Source organism: Rattus rattus, chromosome 6 (genome assembly GCF_011064425.1).
Source record: "Rattus rattus isolate New Zealand chromosome 6, Rrattus_CSIRO_v1, whole genome shotgun sequence".
Taxonomy (NCBI): domain Eukaryota; kingdom Metazoa; phylum Chordata; class Mammalia; order Rodentia; family Muridae; genus Rattus; species Rattus rattus.
The window spans coordinates 19,921,435-19,943,017 of record NC_046159.1 but is presented as its reverse complement, the minus strand read 5'-3'; the positions used below and the strand labels follow the sequence as shown (position 1 = coordinate 19,943,017).

The following is a 21,583-nucleotide window of genomic DNA, read 5'->3' as shown; positions in this document are numbered from 1 at the left end:
GCTGACATGCCTGGCAGTCAAGTTTTACTTCCGCCTCCTCCACGACTATCCTCAGACTTTTATTTCCAGACTTCCTTGGAGGGAGTCCGAAGCTCCCTCAAAGGATGTTGCCTGAGACAAAGGACATCCTGAGGACCTCACACTCCTGGAAAAGACACCATGCCCAACGGAACCTTCATAAGCAGCAGAGGGACTGGGGTAAGAGTGCACCTATGCTCATAGCCTTTGCCCACAGAAGCATGGGCCTGATTCTCACTCTCCACAGGACCAGCCAACTGTGACCAGTCACTGAGGTGCAATGACAGCCTCTCATATAGAAGGCTTGAGTCTCTGGAAACTCCTGATGAGCTTGTGTCAGTCACCAAGCAAGAGGTCTATGTGTTAGGGCTCCCCAGGCCTCCACAGAGGGGACAGAGATTCATCTACTCTGGCAAAGCTGAAATCTGAGCCACAGGAAAGAGAAGAGGTCCCCTTACAGGAAACTGACTGTCTGGTCTTCCCTGGGTCCCTTCATCCTGGCCCCAGGGAGAAAACACATCACTCAATAACAGCCTGCTCGTGCTTTCGACACATGATCAGCTTTTATTTAAAAACATGCTAAAAACATGGTGTTCGTTAAAGCGGGACCTGGGATGGAGGAACTGCAGACAAGGCATTGCAAGCAGAAAGTGCATTCGAAACCAATAAGCGTGCACTCCTGGCTCTCTGGCCACCCAGGGGCAGCAAGGCAAGTGGAGGCCCAGAGGCTCACTCCTTAGAATGCCCACTGAGGGAGGGGAGGCCAGAACTCCACCATCGTGGAGGAGGGGAGGGAAATGAGAGAACAGGAACGTGAGAAGGGGTGCCAGAGCAAGGGGTCATGGGACAAAGAACAGACCCCAAGCATCTGGCACCCAGCTCAGTCCTGTGCCATATCCCTGCTAGTTAGCACCTCCACCAGAGGGTGGGCAGGGGTCCAGAGAGGAGGGGACAACCAATTCCATCCACCTGAAGTGCCTGGAGGCTTGACCACTTAATTTTAAGTCAGGTCAGAGCATGTGCAAGGGGGACAGCTGAGGCGCTGGTCCAGGCTGGCGAAGAGACAGGACGACGCTGTTCCAGCTCACAGTCTAGAGGCACAAGGAGACTTGCACCCTGACATGTGTCAGTCGTCTGAGAGCAGTTTCCAGACCCGACCCTCTGAGCCCCACTGCCAGTCAGTCGGCCAATGGAGAAATGCCAGGGTCTACATCAGGCATTTCCTTGAGGTCACCGGCAAACCAAGAGGACTTTCTGAGTCAGGTCTACAAATTGCTTGTGTGGGACCTGAAGGAAATGGCTCTGCGTTAGGCCAGGGAAGCCACAGGTAAGGGGGGAAGGGTCTCGTGGCAGGACTGCAGCGTGCTCAGAGCCAAGAGTATTGGAGTAGAGCTGAGCCTCCTCCCCTGGCCTTATTTGGTGTGGCCTTGTAAGGCCACATAAAAGCCATTTCCCCAGGATAAGCAAGGTTCTTGGACGTCTTCTGTGTGCATGGAGACGTCTGCCCCATGAAGACTCTACAGATGACTGCACGGCCATACACAGCTAAAACAAAAAGGCAGTTTGGGACTTATGACCTGGCTCTGCCGAGCAGGCAGCTGAGGTGGGGTTGGTGAGGGTGGGGGACTTTGGCCAAGGCTCCAGGGACCAGCACCACCCTGAAGCACTCTAGAGGTGTGAGGAGGGAAGGAGGGCAAGTGCTTCTGGGGTACTGGGACTTTGATGTTGATGTTAATGAAAGTTTAAACACCCACAGATAGGCATAAACAAACCCGTGCTACCACCCACCAACACTCATAATGCAGCAGGCGCCACACTTGTTTTCTGACTGTTTAATGGGTCTACCTGGACTCTGTCTGCATCTTGGAGGTTCCACGGAGGTGGCTTTCATTCCACAGCACCACAACTCCACGTGCTGGAACCGGCAACTTCTTGGCCCAATTTGCTAAGAGCTCCCTGCTGTCCTCTCTCATCCCCAACACTTGAATCCTAACCACACTCAAAGTTCCACACCCCGGGTCACGCACTGTCTGTTATTCAAGGAGGTCAGGGGGGTTATAGGTTGGTTGGATGTCATGGCAAGATCCCACCTGGCCTGGTGAGAAAGAGCCGGATGGCATGAGAAGAGCAGCTACTGCATGAAGGCCCAAGAATGAGGAGCTCTGGATCCCAGAGGGGCGCTTGGCCAGTCCCACAGGCCCTGGTCTTTATGGAAGGAGACGCTGGGTATCAGTGCTGTCAAGATGGCTGCTACACCTTGGGATACGGCCTGCCTCCATCTCCCATGCCTAGCACCAGGCATCTAATAAGGGCCTTCTCCCCAGGACTGCTGGAGCAATGGAAGCCTGGCATCTCAGAGTTTCTGAATCTTGCCTCTTTGAGGTTACATGGGATGTGGTGCCTGCCCCCAGCATGGACAGCAATGGATCCTAAGGAGGAATGGTCCTGAGACCCACATGGCCCTTTCCTTTCCCCTCAGCGGGGCAGTAAGCAGTGAGTGAGTCTGGTGGGGTTGGCCGTGGATGCCAACTCTGCCTCCCTTTGTGGGCAGTCCTGAGACTCTGCTTAAGCCTGGGCAGATGAATGTGTCTGCTTCCACTGTCCAGACCAGGCTGAGCAGAGCAGGGTCTGAGCCAGGGGAATTTGCAGCAGGAATGTGTGAGAGTGACCATTTGGGATGCAGGATGCTCATGGGTCGGGGGGGAAGCTCACAGAGGACCAAGGGAGGAAGAGGAAGAAATTCCACAAACTGTTCTGACCGCCCCTCCTCCCAGCACAGCATTTCACTATCTCCTGACCTAAACAGGCCCCGTTGATGCGGCTTCCCGGCCCAAGCAGCATCCTATCCCTCCTCTCCCCCCAGAGTAGGAGACCCCTTGCTCTGTATCCTCTTCTGGCCTCATCCATGGTCTCCAGGCCAGGAAAGGCCCCATACTGCGACTGCGTCCTCTCCCTCGAGGTGAGTCCTGGGGAACAGGCTGGCACTTCTCACCCTACAGCCTCACGAGTGTTGCACAGTGGTATGTCCTTACTGAAAGTGGATGGAGGTCCTCTCTCCCTACCCATCCCCACCCACGGGAAAAGGAAACTCAAACCGTTATGGAAATCAACACAGTAAAAAGTTATAAATCAGAAAACTAACCCTAAACTTATCTGAGAGATAATATTCCTGAATAATCATAATCAGAGTAAAATTTAAAAAAAAGTTACACTATAGTATATAAAAACCCGGGCAGGGTGCTCCAGGAGGCCTGACCTGGCGGTGCCACACTGCACCCTGGCAGGCTCTGGCTGGGCAGCCATGGACGGCAGTGGCCTCGGTGGGGCAGACTCTCCATCCCACACAGGAGCAAGTGTCAGTGTGAGGAAGGCCAGGGGCAGAAGCCCGTCGTTGAAGGGGCTTCCTGCTGACACCCTGCCCACCCTGGCGTCTTTGGCAAGTATGCAGGTGCAGGAGTCCAGGTACCCAAACCCTGAGGTCTCTGCATGATGCCTCCTCCTGGGCCTCTGCCCTCCTCGAGGTCTAAGGCCAAGGATGTGGGCAGGGGAGGGCAGGCTGGCAGGGGTGCAGGGTGGCCATCGGAGAGCAGGCAGGACACACAACTCAGGTCCTCTTCCCTGGCACGCACAGTGTCCACGTGGAGCCAGGCGCTGCCAAACACTCAGGCATCGTACTTTTTACCCGTCCGGTGGATGTGCTGGAACAGAGTCATGGAAAAGGCCATTCCCAGGATCTAAAAGACAAGGAGAGGACTTTAAAAGGACGCTCTCGCAGCCTGGGGTCAGACCTCGGTTTCATAAGCTTGGGGCTGCCCTAGAGATCCTAATGGAAAGTGTGCATAACCTAGTGTGCTGGGAAATGAGTCAGGAAACAAAGACAACAGGGTCTCGGAAGCTACCCTGGGGACCCAGCCTGGAGCCCCACATAGGTGGACTCAGTCCCTTTGAACCACCAGTGCAGAAGGCCAGAGCGCATACAGGACCTGACCCTCCATGGAGGTAAGAGGAGCTGAGTTAGGAGGGCGAAGAAGGAAGCAGGGGTGTACGAGTCGCTGGCATTCATGCCAACAAGTTCTGCTTGGTTCCAGAATACGTGAAGTGATGTCTTTGGACAGAGGTGTCTTGAGCAACATCAAATCTCATTCATGCTCCTCAGCCAGAATCCTGACAGCAGCTCCGAGATATAGAGGTGCGGGCGGAGGCCACCTGCGGCTTCACCCAAGGTGCCAGATGCTCTCTGGTCCAGGGCCCCACTTGGCGCCACCTCGCTCACTGCCTGTGACCTCACTCAGAGCTCTGCGGCCTGGCAGTGGCCCGGGCTCTCATCCCGTGTGGAGCTGGGGTTCCCGGGGTCTCCTCACCTGCATGATGAGGAAGCACATCCCCACGGTACCCAGCACGTGCTTGTTATCATCAAACCACAGCTTCACCTTCTCGTAGCAGCCCTGGGGAGGGAACCAGACGGTAAGGTCCTGGCACGAGCTGCATTCCAATGACCCGGCCCTCCCTTCATTGTGTGCCAGCCCCCTGGCCCTCCCTAGTAGCAACACCCAACCCCCAGGCTCCACTTACAGCAGGCAGCAGCACTGCCTCAATCCCATCCAAGCCCTTATCTTCTGAATTCCAAGTGTGGGTCCAGCACATATGTGCATGTACATGTGTACACACACACACACACACACACACACACACACACACACACAGCTGTTGGCTTCACTCCAGTATACCTCTCTCCCCATCTCACAGTGAACCAATTCCCACCACTCCTCCTGGGAGGCACATCCAGGGTGTGTGGGATCCGTGAGCCCAAGGCACTGATATCCAGCCTCACCGTTTTCCACAAGGGGGTGGTGCTGTTGCGCCCACAACCCTGGGAATTCTCCATGCAGCAGCGGTCAGGAACTGTGTTCTCCCCGAGCACTGGATACCAGTCTGTATAGTCAGTGACCCCACAACACCGCATCTGTGGGAAGTGAGGCCAAATAAGTGAGCCCACCAAGGCAGCCACCCAAGAGCGCAGGAATAGAAAAAAAAAAGAACTAACTTCTCTTTGTCCCCTCTGTGAGCTGCAGCCAGGTCCCCGGAGGTAGCAAGTGACTCCTCTTTCTTACACCAGCAGGGGGAGAGGGTAGGGCTACTGTCCCTCTGGGCCGAGCACCAGATGTGGGGTGGAATAGCCCAGCCCAGTACTGGCTCACCAGTACCTGGACCTTCTTCCTTTGTGGTAAGGGCCCTCCCAAGCTGATTGCCAGGATCTATGTGCACCAGGGAGCAGAGATTTATATCCCTGTCACTATCAGAGCCTGACACCTGAGCCAAACATCATCTGGTGACTCCTGTCACTCACCATGTTAGGCCTGCCCACTCCCGAGACCCATACCACCTCTTCACCCCTCCCCAGTGCAATCCCACGGTATCATCTGATGCCTCAGGTCTAGGCAAATGCCCAGCAGGGGTGGTTCTCCCAACAGCACAGGTCTACTGTGGCCTGCCCCATTCCACACCATGCACAGCCCCGAGCCGCACCTCGGCCTGGATGATATTCCAGGCATTCTTGAGCCCCACGTTGTTCTCAGTGTTGTACAGCAGTAGCCCCTCCTTCAGGTCCTGCTTGGCATTCTCGTTCACCTGACAATGAGGGGCAACACCACGGGTTGGCTGGGCCCGGGCCACTGGCTCTCCTCCCTGACCCATCCCTGGCCAGCTGGGAATGCTGGAGCAGGGTTTATAGACCAGGAAGGGAAGTGGCTGGAGTGGGACCCTCAGGCCTCCTGCATATGAGCCTGCAGGATCTGTTAGCCAGTGTTTCCCCTGGCCTGGTCTAGCTCTGGGACTGACCTTCCATCTCGCTCCCCTCTGCGTGGTTTACCTTGTCCATGTAGACGAAGAAGAGGATGAGAAGAATTAGCTCTGCCAGCAGGATGATCAACAGGACGATGAAGAACTAGAAAGACAGTGTGAATGCGGGGTGGGTCCAGGGTAGTGGCGATGGCCAGCGGTGGGTGGTAACGGAGAATGGGGGGAGGCAAGGGACGGGCAGGGTTCCCAGGCTGGGTGAGAGGCTTCACCCACTCCTAAGCAAACGCAGACAGACCACATGTCAAAGAGAGGGGGACAGCCAGGGCTAGGGACAGAACATTACAGAAGCCATTTCTATGGACTTCAGTTCCGGAGCCCTAGAAAGCAATGAAGGGAACATGAAGTCCAACTTACGCTGAGGAGCAAACACTTGTTTTCCTTGATGGCCCCCAGGCAGCCCAGGAAACCCGTCACCATGACGATGGTGCCTATGGCGATGACAAGGTTGGCTGCAGACAGCGAGGGGAAACTGGGGGAGAAGGTGGCAAAGTTGCCCTGGGACACAGAGAGCCAGATGCCCACTCCAAGCAGTCCACAGCCACAGAGCTGGAGAGAGAGGAAACAGTTAGACCAACATTGCTCTTACTTCATTCATCTCCCAGAATCCCCCAGCCCCCCATGCAAAGAGAGAGAGAGAGAGTCTCCCACCCCTGACTCTGAGATACAAAACGATTATAAAAAGCTAGGTACTGTCACAGATCCAAAGCCTATGACACGCACCCTGGCCACTGCACGCCTCAGTCTCCCCTCCAGGAAATGGGATGAGGCAGCTTCATAAACCTCGCAAGGTCTCTCTGAAGATCAACTTCAATGAGACAAAGGGAAAACCAGAAAACTACACAAATGTGCAACTTGGGTTACTCCTCTGGGCAGAGAATACCCCAAGCTCAGAAGGGAGGCTGGGGCTGGGTACGACTGGTTGGTGTATGGGAGAGGACTTATGGCACTGGCTCTCAAAGCCAAAACGTCGGTGGGTGTTTCCCACTACCCTGAACAGAAGGGTCATGTACCCACTGTTCTCTGAGGTCTGAAAAGCATTCCATGGGTAAAGGGAAAAGGTACTCATGGGCTGGCTAAGGGGCAGGACACCAGCATCCATGCTGTATCCATTCCTGTGTTGGTGACTCTTCATTGGCATCGTGGTAGGTGCCACGATAGAAATGCTCCTCTGCATGTGTCTATGCAGGTGTTTCCAGAGAGTCTTAACTGGGGTGGGAAGACCCAGCCTGAATGGGGACAGCACCATCCCTGTCTCTAGTTAATACACTGAAAGGAGCAGAGAGTGAGCAGTCTTCTCTCTCTTTCCCTAGGCTAGGATGAGAACAGCTGCCTCCAAGCTCCTGCTGCTGCCTCACCTTCTCCCCAGCCTGATGGGTGGTCCCCTCAAACCGTGAGCCACAAAACCTCCAGAGGTGGCTTTTGCCAGGTATTTTATCAAAGCAGTGAGAATGAACACACCTCACCATCCACGGATGGGCCTGTAAGCTGACCCTCTCCGCCAGCACCCCCTGAGCCATAACTAAAGCCCGCAGCTCTGCCTGGAAGAGCACCCGCTCGCAGCTGCAAACCTGCAGCCTGCACTGCTTTATGCTCCGTTGAGCTGACACTCTCTGCTCGCCCCACCCCCACCCCTGCTCCGGGGAAGTGTGCTGAGTCTGTGGAGCCCATCCATCAGTCAGCCAATATTTATCGAGTACCTACGACACAGTGTTCTGTGCCAGGAAAGCTACAGCCACGTTAGAGACCTGCCTTCCAAGGGCCTCCATTCTAGCTGAGCGGGAGCAACAAAAGTGCGGCATCAACCAGTATACAATGGCGCCAAGTAACGGCTACAAGAGTTTAGAAGAGGCCATCACTATCCCGGTCAGAGACGCCAGCTGGAGGGAGCAATCACCAAACGATAAGTGGACATGGGAGAGGCCTAGGTAGAAGACAAAAGTTTTCCATGCAGAGTGGAAAGGTAGGGACTTGAGAGCCACAGGTGTTGGCTTCCCCTCAGCTCTGCCCGCCCTGGCTTTGTGACCTTAACACTCCGAGGGGGTAGAGCCCTTTTCCATGGAGTAATATAACGGCTTTTCTTGGCTGTCAATGCGACCACATCGAAAATGAACTAAACCTCAAGGGTCTGGGTACACCTGTGGGGGGGTTTTCTTTACTAATTATTTGAAGTGGGAAGACTTTCCCTGCGTCTAGAGCTTTTGAGGTGGGAAGATCAGCCTTAAATCTGGGCCACATCCCTACAGAAGGCCACTGCAGGAGGAAGTGCCTGCTCTTAGTCTGCCTGCCTTCACCACGGCTGACCAGTCCACGCCTTCACTGACATCAGAGCCCATTTCTTCTGGATTCTGGCATCTACTAAAGAGCGGCCAGGACAGACAGCCTCATGGACTGAACAGCTACTGGGTTCTTGGAGGAGGTGGCCATTGTTGGAGTAGCTGGTCTGTAAACGGCTCGAATGAATCCCACTTTGGCAGTGGTGGTGCACGTCTTTAATCCCAGCACTTGTGAGGCAGAAACGGGCGGATCTTGGTGAGTTTGAGACCAGCATGGTCTACAGAGTGAGTTCCAGGACAGCCAGGGCTATGTACGGCGATAGCAGCTGGATAGCGGGGAAGAAGCATCCACAGACAAGGAATTCTCCTCTCTGACACTCAGGGTGAGGGGAAGGGGCGTCGGCTTCTAGGAGCTGCGTTTGCTTCGCTCATACGGCTTACAGACTAACCAGTCACGTGGTTATCGAATGCCAGTGCCAGGAGGAAGTAGTGAACGGCTCTGGCAAATGTCCTGCTTGGGTGGAAAGGAGATTTTCATGATCACACACACATGTGGCCAACACAAACACAGATAAATGAAACGATGGAGTGTCCCTATAAAGAGGCAAGACTGCTTCAGAAAAAAGATTCATCAAGTTAAGGGGCCTCAAGTTACGACCACGCCTGTCCACAAGGAGGGACAAGCCGCTATGTGGCTGCCACAGAATGACCGCAGTGGCATGTGGTAGATACAAGATAAAAGTGGGAAGGTAGTCAGGGGACCAACAGAACAGGACCTTGAAGGTAGGAGGACGTGGGTGTTCTGCCCCAGGGCTGAGTGTGACATGAGCTAACTGATGCTTTTGACAGTCATGGCTGTCAAAAGAGGCCACTGAGGGCAAGAGGCAGCCAGCACAGGCAGGGACTCCTGTGATGACTAGGGGCGAGCTGGTGGCCACACATCAGAGTATGCAGGAGCACTGAGACATGGTCCCATGGGAGACAGGCAGTGTTGAAAGTAAGATGGGTTTGAGGACTGAAGAGAATTCGGATAAATGGGAAAACAGAATGGTGCAGACTACACACACACACACACACACACACACACACACACACACAGAGCCATAGATGATTCAAGGAGCTGAGGTAGGTCACATAATAGCTTCTGCACCAGAGTGACCTCAAGTGAGACCCTAGGATTGTGGCCCTTATAGGCTGGGAGCCACTATCACCTCAAAGCCTTGTAGGGAATAGGTGCTCGCCAATGCCCTCTGTGACCACTAGGTGGCGCTCCAGTCTGGTTCAGAAGCTTGTAGGGTTGGCCTGTGATGCCCGAACTTGCATCCAGCCTGTCACCCAGAGTTTCCTCAATACGGTCAGTTTTCTGAGCTGCCTTCTCAATTTTTCTTTCATTAATCATACCCTGGAAATTTCATGATTTTGAACCAAAGATTTATGGCTCTATAAATCCGACCCTAGAATGAGACACGGAATACCCTCCAGGGCAGGTACTCGTTTGGGATGGAGGAGCTTAGCCTGGGGGCTCCTGGGATGTAAGATGCCCCCGCCATCCTGCTGCTGCAGGCCTCTGGGGCGCCTATGTTAAGGCAGAGCCTTCTCCATCCCGCTCATTGGGAGCAGATCTGTTGAGTCCCCTCTATTTTGGGGGAGCTCCTCTGGTGTCCAGGAGCATGTCCATGGGAAACCCCAGCAGTTCTCCCAATTGGTTCTCTGACTTCATACCCCATGCCCTTCAATATGGTCTTTAAGCTTCGCAGATATCCGTTCAGGAGCCGTCTGAACCTCCACGCTCATCTTACTTCCCACCTGAGGTCTCACCAATCTGAGATCCAGGCAGTCCCAGCATAGGGGAACCTGAGCCTGACTCCTGGACAGCCTCCTTCAGAGTCCCCCCATACCCATTCCCACTCCCATCAGGCCCCCTTTAGTTCTCTCAGGCAACCTGCTGTGCCATGGGGCACGCACAGTGTGACCCATGTCCTTGGGGTCTCCTGTTGACATGAACATTCTACTAAGTGACACACACACACACACACACACACACACACACACACACACACACACACACACACACACACACCTCTGAGGCTCCAGACAAGAAGAAAAGAAAGACTGGAGCTTCCTTCTCCAGCTAAGGACACTGAGGGAGGAGAGAAAGACACTGCCAGGCTGTGGCAACCCCCACTCTCTAGCTTCAGGTGCTACTCCTTCTGTTTCTGCCATTCCCTAGACCTGCCTGCCAGTAACAAGCACTAAGACATCCTGCCTCAGCGCCCATCCACACTAGACCTGTCTGAATGTCCTGGACCTGCTTTTCAGTTTACAGAAAGTGGCTGGAGCCCTTTTTCAAACTGTCTCTTTCCTCTCTTGGGTCTTGTGTACCCTGTAGCTCTCTGAGGCCAGATCCTCTTTAAACTGTGGTTTGGATTAGACCTCCACTCTGTTCACTTCTAGCCCAGATCTAGCCAAGCTTCAGGAATGCTGCCTCTGCCCCTAGACCAGTGGATCTCAGGGAGGAGAGTTCGTGCTCGCTGGAGACACCTGGAGACACTTCTGAGGCCTCAGCTGTGAGGTGAGAGAGCAGAGGGGAAGCTTTGGGCATGTAGAGCACAGAGACCAAGGGGCACAGTTGAACAAGCTACAGTGCTCAAAATAAGCTACCACAAGACACTATTTAACCTGATACCAAAGTGGGGGGGGGGCTGTCTCCAGCCCCCTCCCCAGCCCAGGTGCCAGTTAATTCCTTGAGAACACTGCCACTGGGGAGAGCACTCCCATTCTCCCTCACGACCCTGAAGAAGATGGTACAGGCTCTAGGAGGCTTCAAGCCAGTTCAGAAGTCGGCCAGAGCTCACATCTAGTAGATGGCTGTGGGCAAGACAGAGGTGGTGACTGCAGACACAGGTTTACTGTGGGATTGATTGGGGAACAAGACCTGGGGGGCCATGAAAACAGGAAACCAGCTCTAAAGTCAGAGTACCAGGGCCAGGGTGAGGCAGGAGGGGGGCAGGGAACCACCCCATCCCTGTGGTGGGTACCATTCAGGAAATATAAGGCCTTGGTGGCCAGGCCAAGGCAGGGTACCAGCGAGCTTAGTAAGTGGCATTCGAGAAAATTCCCTTCTAAAAACAGAGGGTTGTCTCAGCTGAGATGACCGAGCGGCCATAGAATCGGAGACTGAAGAATCTAGGGCGAGGCCGAGTGACTCAGGAATATCAGGATCCAGCCAATACACGATCCGAGAAGAGGTCTTCAGCCTCCTCCAGCAGTCCAGGACTGGTTGGAACCTGTCTCTAATCAGCAAGCTAAAGAGGCTTCTAAGTTGCAAACTTCCTCTGTAGCTCATTCAAACAGGGCCTTTCATTTCAGGGCTGCAAGGAAACCCACAGAGGACTTGACAAGACAAACCCCTAACCTAAAGTCTGTACCCAGCCCATCAAGGCTGGGCTTAGGTCTGTTCTGTTCAGGATAAATCTTCATGATCTAGAACGGTGCCCCGGCCTTGTCCATGCATTGCAGCCATCTGGACCTTGCCCTGGTCCTGCAAAAGGAAAGGTGCAGGCTCCATAAAGGAGACAAGTCCTTCGGCCTGCCTCAGGCTTCCTCGTCTCCTAGAAACTGACCTGGCACATGTCTAGCAGCTAAAGTGAGACCCCAAAAGGAATGTGGACACAACCAAGCTAGTCCTGCGACCAAATTCCCCACACTGTTAGCCACATATTAGCTGCTGAATCTCATCTTCAGGTAGCTTCAGACTGATGGCTCGTTTCTGCCTCCAGGTAGGACATTCACACAGAAACCCCATTTCTCCAGGCCATGGCTGCTCCAAATTCACCTCTGTCTGGTGACTCTACATCACCTCCACCATCCAGCCTTTCACAAGGGAAAGGCAGGCCCTCCCAGGGTGCACTGATCCAGGCCGAGGTCATGAGTTCATGCTGGCCCCAACCCCAGGCTTCTGTCACAAAAAACAGCTCCTTTTGAGGACCAGATTCATAGTTTTCCATTGTCCTTCCACCGCAGGGCCCAGAAAATACTTGGAACACTGAATGCTTCGGGAACTGAACTGGTGAGTGGGTGGGTGGGCAGGCGAGTGGGTGGGTGGGCAGGCGAGTGGGTGGGTGGGCAGTTGAGTGGTCAAGAGGCCTGAGCAAGGCACAACTCAGGAACAGGGGTACATGCACACCACTCAAAAAAGAAGCTCCCTATATACCCTGTCCTCTCCACTCTGGGAAGCTCCAGTATCCCCTCAGCAGCTCCTGACATGGCTGGGGTGTGCTTGCCTGCCCCAGCCTAACACAGCCCTGCACACCACTGACTTTCAGGCCCGCTACGTCTTACACCTGAAGAAAGCTGCCCCAGACGTGGGCTTGGGTGTGGATTCCAGCAGTGGCCCTGCATCATCCCGGGCCTCCTCAAACCCCCTTGGCCAGCAGGAGACATCAGAACACAAGGGCTCACAGCTGTACCTGTGCCCAAGACATGGTGGCATTTCATGAATTAGCAGATGTGGCAATGAGAAAGACAATCTTAGGATTTTAACTGCACCACCTGAGCCGTTGGCGCCTGTAAGAGTCTGCCTGGCCCTGAAAGATGCCGACCTGCTAAGGACTTTGCAGTGGGAGCAGAGAGGGGAGCAGAGAGGATCCGCCAGGGTGGGAGAGGGAGGGGCTGCCACTTTATATGGCAAGCGGCTCTCTTCCCTGCCTCCGAGGCCTCTGCAGCTCATTCATTCTCATGGCCATAAAGAGAGACAGACGGCTGGTGGCTGGTGAGCAGGGGAGCCATGGAGCACGTTTCCAATTCCATACCGAGGGAAAAGAGAGGACAAAGTCAGAGACTTCTGCCAAAGTCACCCAGCCAGCGGGAGGATGGTGGCTGGGGAGACTTGCAAAGGCCGGAGGGGAGGCAGCCATGAAGGCCCCCCGGATCTGATCTGAGCGTTTGCCTTCAGTACGCATTCTAGTCCCCTCCATGTGACTCCAGGGAAGGAGTCTATTAACTTAGATCCCGCTTCCCTGTGGCTAGCATGCATCAGTCCTCATTCCCGAGAAGCTCGCCAGGAACAAGTGTGACAGGCCTTTAAATATTTGAACATGTGTACTTAGTGACGCTCTCTCCCAAGTCTCCTCCCCGCCGGCCGAGGAAAGGGCTTCTACATCCTTCACCTCTGAGTCACCCTGTGCTGCTCATCTGTCTCACACTGAAAGTCACTCTAACTGGAGGGAGCCAGCAGAGACAGATAGCTCTCCCCTCCCACACCTGAAGCTCTACACTTCTCGAGCCCAGCATAAGCCCCATTGGTTTGACTGGTAGCCTCGGCAGCTCGACCTCCCATTGAGTGTGTGCAGAATTTCAAACTGAATGGAACTATTCCTTGGTCGTTCTTCACTGGATGCTGTTTTCCTCACAAGCCTCCAATTTTTCACAGCTCCACTCCACAGTCCCCACCTTAGAGGTGACAGGGAGATCGCACCCATGTTTCTAAGCCTAATTTTCCTCCAAATACACATTGCATAAGGCACCTGCGACCTACAACCCAGTTACATTTTGATGATTCCAGCACGGGCTGGTTCTGTACTGAAGTTAAGAATACTGTGCTTGGTGTGTGTGTGTGTGTGTGTGTGTGTGTGTGTGTGTGTGTTCGCACACACATCTTGAGACTGCTGCTCTTAAATATGAAGTCTCTTCACACACCCTTGTCACCTCTTCCCTAATTTCTGGACAACCCCCTCCCCCTAATTTCTTGACAACCCCCCCCCCAGTCCAAAGTCAGCCCAGTCGTGTTCCAGTACCTATGTGGGGGTGGGAAAAACCACGGCAAGGACAATCCCGCAAGGCCCAAGGACAGCATCATCCTTCACTCTTCTCTGTGTGTTAAGGGCTTAGGCAGAGGCAAAATCCAGTCACCTCCTCCCACCTGTGGCACTAAGGGGCTTGCTGTCCTCTCGGCTCTGGGAGGGTCACAGTCATTGCTGCCTTTGTTGGAGTATGACTCCTCTGATGGGACTTTGGGGGTCTGGCTTTGGCCTTTGGGATCAGCTCCACTTGCTCTTTACATGGGGTTAATAGGACTCAAGGATGACCCAGTGTGAACAGGAGAATCTGGATCCGCCCTGGGCTTCAAAGACCACTGAAGAGTGCAGCAAGGTGCTGTTCCTACAGAGCAAGGGGCAAGGACTACTTGCCACCCACCCTGTGCTTCCCAACACAGCCCTAAAGTTAGGTTCATCCCCCCAGGAGGAAAGGGCACCTGCCCAGGGCGGCTGCCCCGTTGCACTCTTCCCAGGCCATCAGCTTTCTCAGAAGCTAGTGTCTCTCCACCTGTTGAAATGGCCTCTAGTGTCCTGTGTGGCTGGGCACTAAGATGGGTGGGGGTGCCACACCTGCCCTCCAAACATGCTCATGACCCGAAAGCATGAAGCTTGAAGAATGGCCCCACGAAGGACAAGGTGATGTGTAGCTGGGATGCCAAAGAGCCCCAGATGACACAGAGCCCCTGCCAGCCGTGTAAGGAAGAGTGATCACTCAACAGTCCATAAACATTGATTGCCACTGCTGCCCATCCCACATCGGCACACTCTGGAAGAAGTGTGCTTTCGTCCCAATCAGGCACCTTCTCGGCCGAGAGCTCTCCCCAGCCTGGTGGTCACCGGCCTCAAATGAGATGGGACTCCGGCAGGGGTCGGGGAGAAGGCGCACCAGAATACACTTGTGATTCTGTGTTCCCGGGCTTTCACCAATCCAACCAGTTACTGTTGGTTCTTGGCAGCAGCAATCAGGGTCTGGATCCCCAGACTGAAAGCTTCAGCTCTAGGCCCTAGACAACAGGCACACAATTGCTCTTTGGATCTTCCCTGTAGTTTTGACTACACGGGAGATAACAGGCTAACACAGACAAGGCAAGCCCAGGAGAATGTCTCATGAAGAATGCTGATAAATCAGTCATGGCCTCTAGGTTAGTGCATTAGACTACAATGGCCTTTTGGTGGAGGGGAACTCCGTGACCTCTGGATATGCCAACCCCCATGCTCAGCAGGAAATAGCATGGTGCCTCAGGCCACCCCAAATCCAGTAACCTACATGGCCATAGGCCTGGTGCTAGGCTAGTGTTTCACGCTGAGGTAGGCTCGGGGGACAGCAGCTCTCACCAGCACTCATCTATACCCAGATAGCCGTGATTTTACAGCAGGGAAGACCCAGGGATACAGCCTGGAACCACACCTGAGGCACTATCTCCATCCCAGGTCACTGTGAAGTGGGTGGCCCAGAGGACTCCAGAGCTTCTGAGGCCTAGGGAAAAGACACTGAGAACAGCAACATCTCTTCTGTCCCCATGTTTATTCTGTGATATGCAATGGGGGCAAAAGGCACTCGTGACAGCATCAGTGCCAGGAACCATGGCTGAGTCTGTCAGGGAGGCAGAGTCGGCGGTGTAAGGATTACATCATAGGTGGTAGTCACACATTTCACCTTGGGAGGAGGCAGGACCACTGGCAGACAAACCTCAGGGCCAGAGACTAGGGTGGGGAGGTAGTGTGCCCTGGCAGGTCCCTTGAGCCTTCCGATGTTTCTCTGTTCACAGAGCGAGAGAGAAAGAAGCACCTCTCAGCACGGTGGACATGGGGGTTTGAAAGTATGGGGGTTGGGCACAGGACAAGGGAACGGTGAATTCCCATTACATCCTATGGCAGAGCTCGATTTGCCTGTGATTCACCCCGCCCCCACCCCAAGGACAGGGTCAGGGCCTGCTCTCCTGTGTTGGGAAAGTTTGCCCCACCTCCAGACACGGGGAGAAGCCACATGGTGACGGTACTTTGCCACTTCGTCCCACTACCTCTGTCCCTCAGCACAGAGGAGGCCATTTCATAAAAAGAGCGTGAATCTTTGGCCATCCAAGTCAAGGGCAGGACCCTGTAACTACACAGAGGGAAATCAGCACACCAGTGGCGGGTGCTCACCATCAGGTCCGTCCCTCCACGGAGACTGCACGCAATCTGCCTCAGCCCTTTGGCACGGTCAGCCCGCGATCTGTCTTCTTGAGGGATCAGAGGCCCACGGCCTGTCTGAACTGCCAGCCAGAGCTGCACCCGCCCACGCCAGAAGGGTGGCATTTCTGACATGCTTTGTGGGGGACATGGCCAGTTAGGCTTGGGTCTCTGCCAGAGATGGTCTCAGCACCAACTTAAGTGATGGCCTGAGATTCCTCTCAACTTGTGCCAAGGAGCCTGGCCTGCTGTGCTCTTGCAAGCTGATGGTCCCCAGCGTCACCCAGCCTACTCAGCCATAGTCATGCAGGTTGCATGTAGAGCCAGGCCTTGCCCACAGAGCCCCTGTCCCATGCCATCTCTGCCACCTCTTTGTAGAGGTCATGGTCAAGCATTCAGGAGGTGACCGATCATCACCCCCACCTGAGCACCTTGCCTCTGCTGCCCCACCCACTCTTCCCAACTCAAGGAGGCATAGATGATGGACCAAGGACACAGAGAGGCCAAAGCGCCAAGCTACCCTACATGGCCAGCTACTGTACACCACACCTTACACCTGAGCTTTCTGTTGGCTCCTCAGAGGAGGAGTGTCCCTTGCACACAGACCTATTTTAGGAAGGAAGGCTAGCCATGGTGCCTTGTATTAGCAAGCCCTGTGGCCTGGAGGTACACTCTCCTAGTCCCACGTGGGAACTCAGCTGAGAAGCCAAACCCTGCCTGGCACAATGTAGTACTGCAGGTGTGGCTCGGTGTAAGAAAGAAGAGCTGATGACAATGGTGGGGACATGGTGGGGACAGAGGGATGGAGTGACAGCACCAACAATGAAGCCAGCATTGATCAAATCTTCATACCCAGTTAGGAGCTGGACCTATAAGAATAAGAATCTGAGAAGCTGAGTGAGTAGCCTGTCTCTACGTGCATACGAGTTGGCAGGAGGCTGGGTTTCCAGCACAATCTGACATCTTCCCAATCTCATCACTGCCCTAGTGTGCCTCCTACAGGACTGGAGAACCCCAAACCTTATTTCATTCTGCTTTTTCAACAACTTCTCAATAGGAGTTGGCAGAAGTGGGAATGGTGTGCTAAGCAGCATGGAGAGCCAGGACACAGACCAGGAGCGGGGCGGGGGGCAAGCAGGGTGAGCACCCAGACCAGGGCTCCCCAGCAGCAGCTGTGACCTACGCAGTTTTAGGAGCAATGGAGGGGCTCTGGAAGGTGGAGGTGGGGACAAGTGTCAGGGCCCCAGTCTGGGGAGATCATGGACAGGACAGACACATGGGGGTGGAGGTGGTACGTAATTCACCCCAGATGATCCTACCCTTTGCTGATTGTGTGTCAGAGTCCTAACTGTCCTTCCGAGAGCCAAGGAGAAAGGAACAAAATACACTAGTCTACAGTTCTTCTTCACTCTCCTCTGTCTCAGAACAGAAAACAACAGCAAGTGCCCTGGGCCATTTGTTTTGCGGAGAGCACTTTCAGGTGCCCTATCTTGGCAGGTGCGGAGTTACTATCCCCTTTTATAGATGAGGACACCAGGGCTCACTGGCACCCGGCCTTTATCTACACGGTGACCACGGGTGATGGATGGGGTGAGCAGGATGCTGTGATTACCCACAAGGACATGGAGTTTCAGTGGGAGGCACAGGAGCAACTTCCAGAAAGGACCAATTAGGGAAGCCTGCCAGTTACCCACCCATCAGCGCCCTGGGCTTGCTGGGTCCCTTGCAGGTGACCCGCGGGTAATGTGAACCAAGGCCAACCCTGAGAGCCCCAATCCACCCGGTCCTAAGGGCCAGACCATGACGCAGAGGATACCACTGGCCAGAGCCGAGCTGTGGATCAGGGAGGCTGGAGGCTACTCTGGCTGTGTTCAAGTTCACACTTACCAGCTGGGGGCTTCTCTAGCGCACAACCTTAAAGGGGAATTAACGTTACGTACCACCCGGAGTTGTCGTCAGAATTAAATTAGATTCATGAACATAAACTTCCTCTCACAATGCCTTGTATACGGCTATAAACGGGAGCCATTACTGGTATTTACAGCCTGCAGTCGGCATCCACCCAGGTGATGGAGGCAGGCAGAGCAGCCGAAGCCAGGAATGGAACGAGGGGGTGGAAGGCAGAGAGGTCCTGTCCGCTGGCCCCTGTGTTGCTCTGCTCTTGTACCAGGTGGCCTGAGGGTTGCCCATAACTGGCCTCCCAGAGCTGCCCTGTCACCCCAGGTAGACCGTGAAGCACGCATCACTGAGATGTGCTTCCCTGCTGCCAGCCTCGGGGTCCCCAGCCGCCCATCTCCGGGAGGTGGCTTGCTTTCCCGATTTGCAGTGTGCTTTCTTTTGGCAAGGAGCTGCTGCCGTCTGTGCTCTGGACCGTAAAACAAGTTTTCATCAATAAATTAAGATAAGCGGAAAGCCAGCTCAAGAGGAGGCGGGCTAGGGCGGGCAGGCAGGCGGGCTCGAAGTCATTCTGTGACCCAGAAGGGGCTGAAGTGAACCCCAAGCTAGACTCCGGGTTTCCACTTGAGGTTTTCCCTCTTCCTGGATCCCAGGCACCCTGATTTAACCAGGCTTCTCATAGAAGGGGAGGCTGGGGAAGCGGTCATGTGCCCCTCTGGCTTGTTCCACCCTCAGGTGGGTGAATCAGGTGTCACAAGGACAGGTAAAGGCAGAAGGAAGGAAGATTCTGAGTCTCCGTGCTCAACAACCTAAGTCCCCCAGACTCTTCTCAAGTTACTAGCACAATAAATGCTCCCGAGATAAAGATGTTCCCAGAATCTGTGAGCCCGGGGTCCCCTAAACATGCCTCCCATGTCTCTGCCTCCAGTCTTGCCAGCTCCCTGTCCCCTACACTGCAGTGGTTCTCACTATGGGACCACTCACAGGCCTCTTCAGCCCTGGTGAGAACTGACTTTGCCCCTGCTGTGCTCAGACTACAGGTGAGTATGCAGGGTGGGAACCCCTGGCTGCTCCATCCCCAGCACTGAGAGGCTCCTTCTGACAACAGACAAACTTAGTGTGGGAGTGCAGGTGAGGGAGGGGAGGAGGGAAAGAACAGCACAGCCAGACAAGCTTGCCGCTCAGCAGTGACCACCTCCTCACCCGATGTCCTGCTATACAAGCTCTTCCAGCCCCCGATGCCCCAACTGAGTTACAGCATATGGCAGGACAAGGGCCATCTGCCTGTCCACCATCACACAGGGAGAGGTGCGTGCCTCTCATATGCTTATGGTTTAGAAGACAGGTGGGCCAGCAGGCAATGCCAGCAAAGTGCTGAGCTCTGACTGAACACTGGTCATCAGCTGTGTGACCCAGGGGCGATGAATGGACTCATATGGGCAATACCCAAATCCACTGCCAGCCCAAGATCCTGCGATTTCACTTCTGTCAGCTCCATGAGACAAGAGAGGATGCCGTCGGTCTGTAGCTTGGGTGAACAGATAGAGACTTCCAAGGCTCGGTGACCAGCAGCATGGTCAGGAGGCTAGACCCTGCCCTTCTTGCACAAGAATGGCCCCATCGTCCTGAGGGAAGGGAGTAGCAAGGGAAGGATGACTGCAGACTGAGCCAGGTTGAGCCTGCAGCATCCCTTACCCCAGTACCCTAGAGACCGACATGAAGACAAAGATCCCCCGACTGAGGTAACGGAGGTCTAGAGATGCCTAGCTTCAGGCCCCACGGTCAAGATCGGAGGCCAATTCACTGTCCTGCTTCAGGCACCAGCCACAGAAGCACACACACACACTGGCAATGCTCCAAGCCACAGTGACATTAAATCAAGACAGCTAATTATATCCCGACCTGGATATTAATCACATCGATTACTTCTGAGTGCAGAGTGATTTCTATACCTGGACAGAGCCTAGTGACGCGGCATCCTAGATCAAGTATAGGCAGGGGCAGGAATCTGGATATAAAAGCAGGTCCCAGCAGCCCCTTCTCCTTCTTCCCTTGCCCCAAGTAAGGATGATCACTTAAGACCTGGGGTGGGGGGTGAGGCCCTGTTGGAAAGGGTAAGAGTGCGGGTGGGGTAACCTACAAGTTAAACTGAGCTGGCAGGAGGAGCCAAGGGCAAAGTTCAAGGAACTGAAACATATTGACAATAGCGAAAAGAAACAATTACCTCGCATTTTCATATGAGATCCAAGGAATACATTTGCCCAGGGTTTTGCTTATTCAACAAAAAGAGAGAGTGAGTGAGCAGTCGCTGGAGAGGGGAGGGCAGGGCGGAATGCAGACGCTCGCACTTTGCAGTTCAGTTTCCCTGAAGCTCTCCACAGAGTGTTTGTGGAGATCCAGGCAGAAGTCAGAGGAAGTTAATATTGGGAGGGATACACGGTGCTGCCTGCAGGGTACCCACAAACTAACAGGAAGATACCTTCAAACGAACAGGGAGACGTGCCGCTCCCACCCACTTGGCGGCTCTGCATCTCTGGAAGGAGACACTGCTTTTTTAAAACAAGCTTTTCTTTCTTGGAGATAGAACCGTCAAGGTTCCTGGCACCAGCTGCTCTGGGGAGCTAGAGCCTGGCTTCGCTCCAAGGAAAAAAGCCAAAGGCTGAGGTGATTCTATAGTCTGTCCTTTTGGTACAGAGCAGGCCATCAAGAACCAGAAAGCCATGGCCACCTGGGAGGCCAGAGCAGGCAGGGCCATCTCTCTGGTGGGGCTCCAAACAGTCCCTGTCACCAGTCTGCACCCTGTCATGTGGGCACTGGAAACCAAAACTTTGCCACCTGAGGCCACCTCTAGGCTGCTCAGGAGGAAGGTAGTCAGTTTCATCAGAAGGCTGTCATTGCCTGGGAGTCAGAAGGCCTAGACTTCTTGCTTGCAAATGGCCACCAGCATGCCACAACCACTCTGTGCTCTTCAGAATCAGGCATGTCCACGCTCATGTCCACTCTCACGCTTTTCATCAGGCATGGTGGGGTGTACATGCAACCACAGCCCCTGGGGACCTGAGGCAGGAGGATGGCCACAAGTTTGAGGGCAGCCAGAGCTATGAAATATATGTGTGAGTGTGTGTGTGTGTGTGTGTGTGTGTGTGTGTGTGCGCGCGCGTGTGCATGTGCATACACGCGCGAGCACACGTGTGTGTTATCTTATAAAAATCAGAACAAACAGAGTGCTTCCCCCCACTGTCTCTACCTTTGGTATATGTCTTTCCATCTACTGTATTCCAGAAAGCCTGGACCTGGGACCAGTAGTAAATAAATGCCCCACTGTAGACTCAACACTGGGCTCTGGCTCTAGCTGAACCCTGAACTGATCAAATTCTGGAGCTGAGGCACAAGAGCCTTCAATTCTAAGGTGGGATTAGAATGCTCTCCTTCCAAAGTGCACACGGTACTTCCGCACAAGGCGACGTGGAGACCACGAGCGCACACCTACTGCTCTTAAACGGGAGCACGGAATAGATGTTAAATGTTATCGACTGTCACTCTCCTAGC

At 54.2% G+C, this 21,583-nt stretch overlaps 1 protein-coding gene across 5 annotated transcripts in view; it reads right to left on the bottom strand.

Annotated features, from left to right (window-relative positions):
- Positions 1-556: 556 nt before the first annotated feature.
- Tspan9 (tetraspanin 9) overlaps positions 557-21,583 on the bottom strand; it is a 180,728-nt gene continuing 159,701 nt past the window's right edge. For all 5 annotated transcript variants that reach the window (XM_032905603.1, XM_032905602.1, XM_032905605.1 and 2 more), the window contains 6 exons: positions 6,232-6,423; positions 5,888-5,962; positions 5,545-5,646; positions 4,850-4,981; positions 4,380-4,463; positions 557-3,752 (listed from right to left, as the gene is read on the bottom strand). In XM_032905603.1, the coding sequence (XP_032761494.1) occupies positions 3,681-3,752; positions 4,380-4,463; positions 4,850-4,981; positions 5,545-5,646; positions 5,888-5,962; positions 6,232-6,423 (657 nt within the window). In that variant the 3' untranslated portion in view covers positions 557-3,680. The remainder of the gene's footprint in view (positions 3,753-4,379; positions 4,464-4,849; positions 4,982-5,544; positions 5,647-5,887; positions 5,963-6,231; positions 6,424-21,583) is intronic.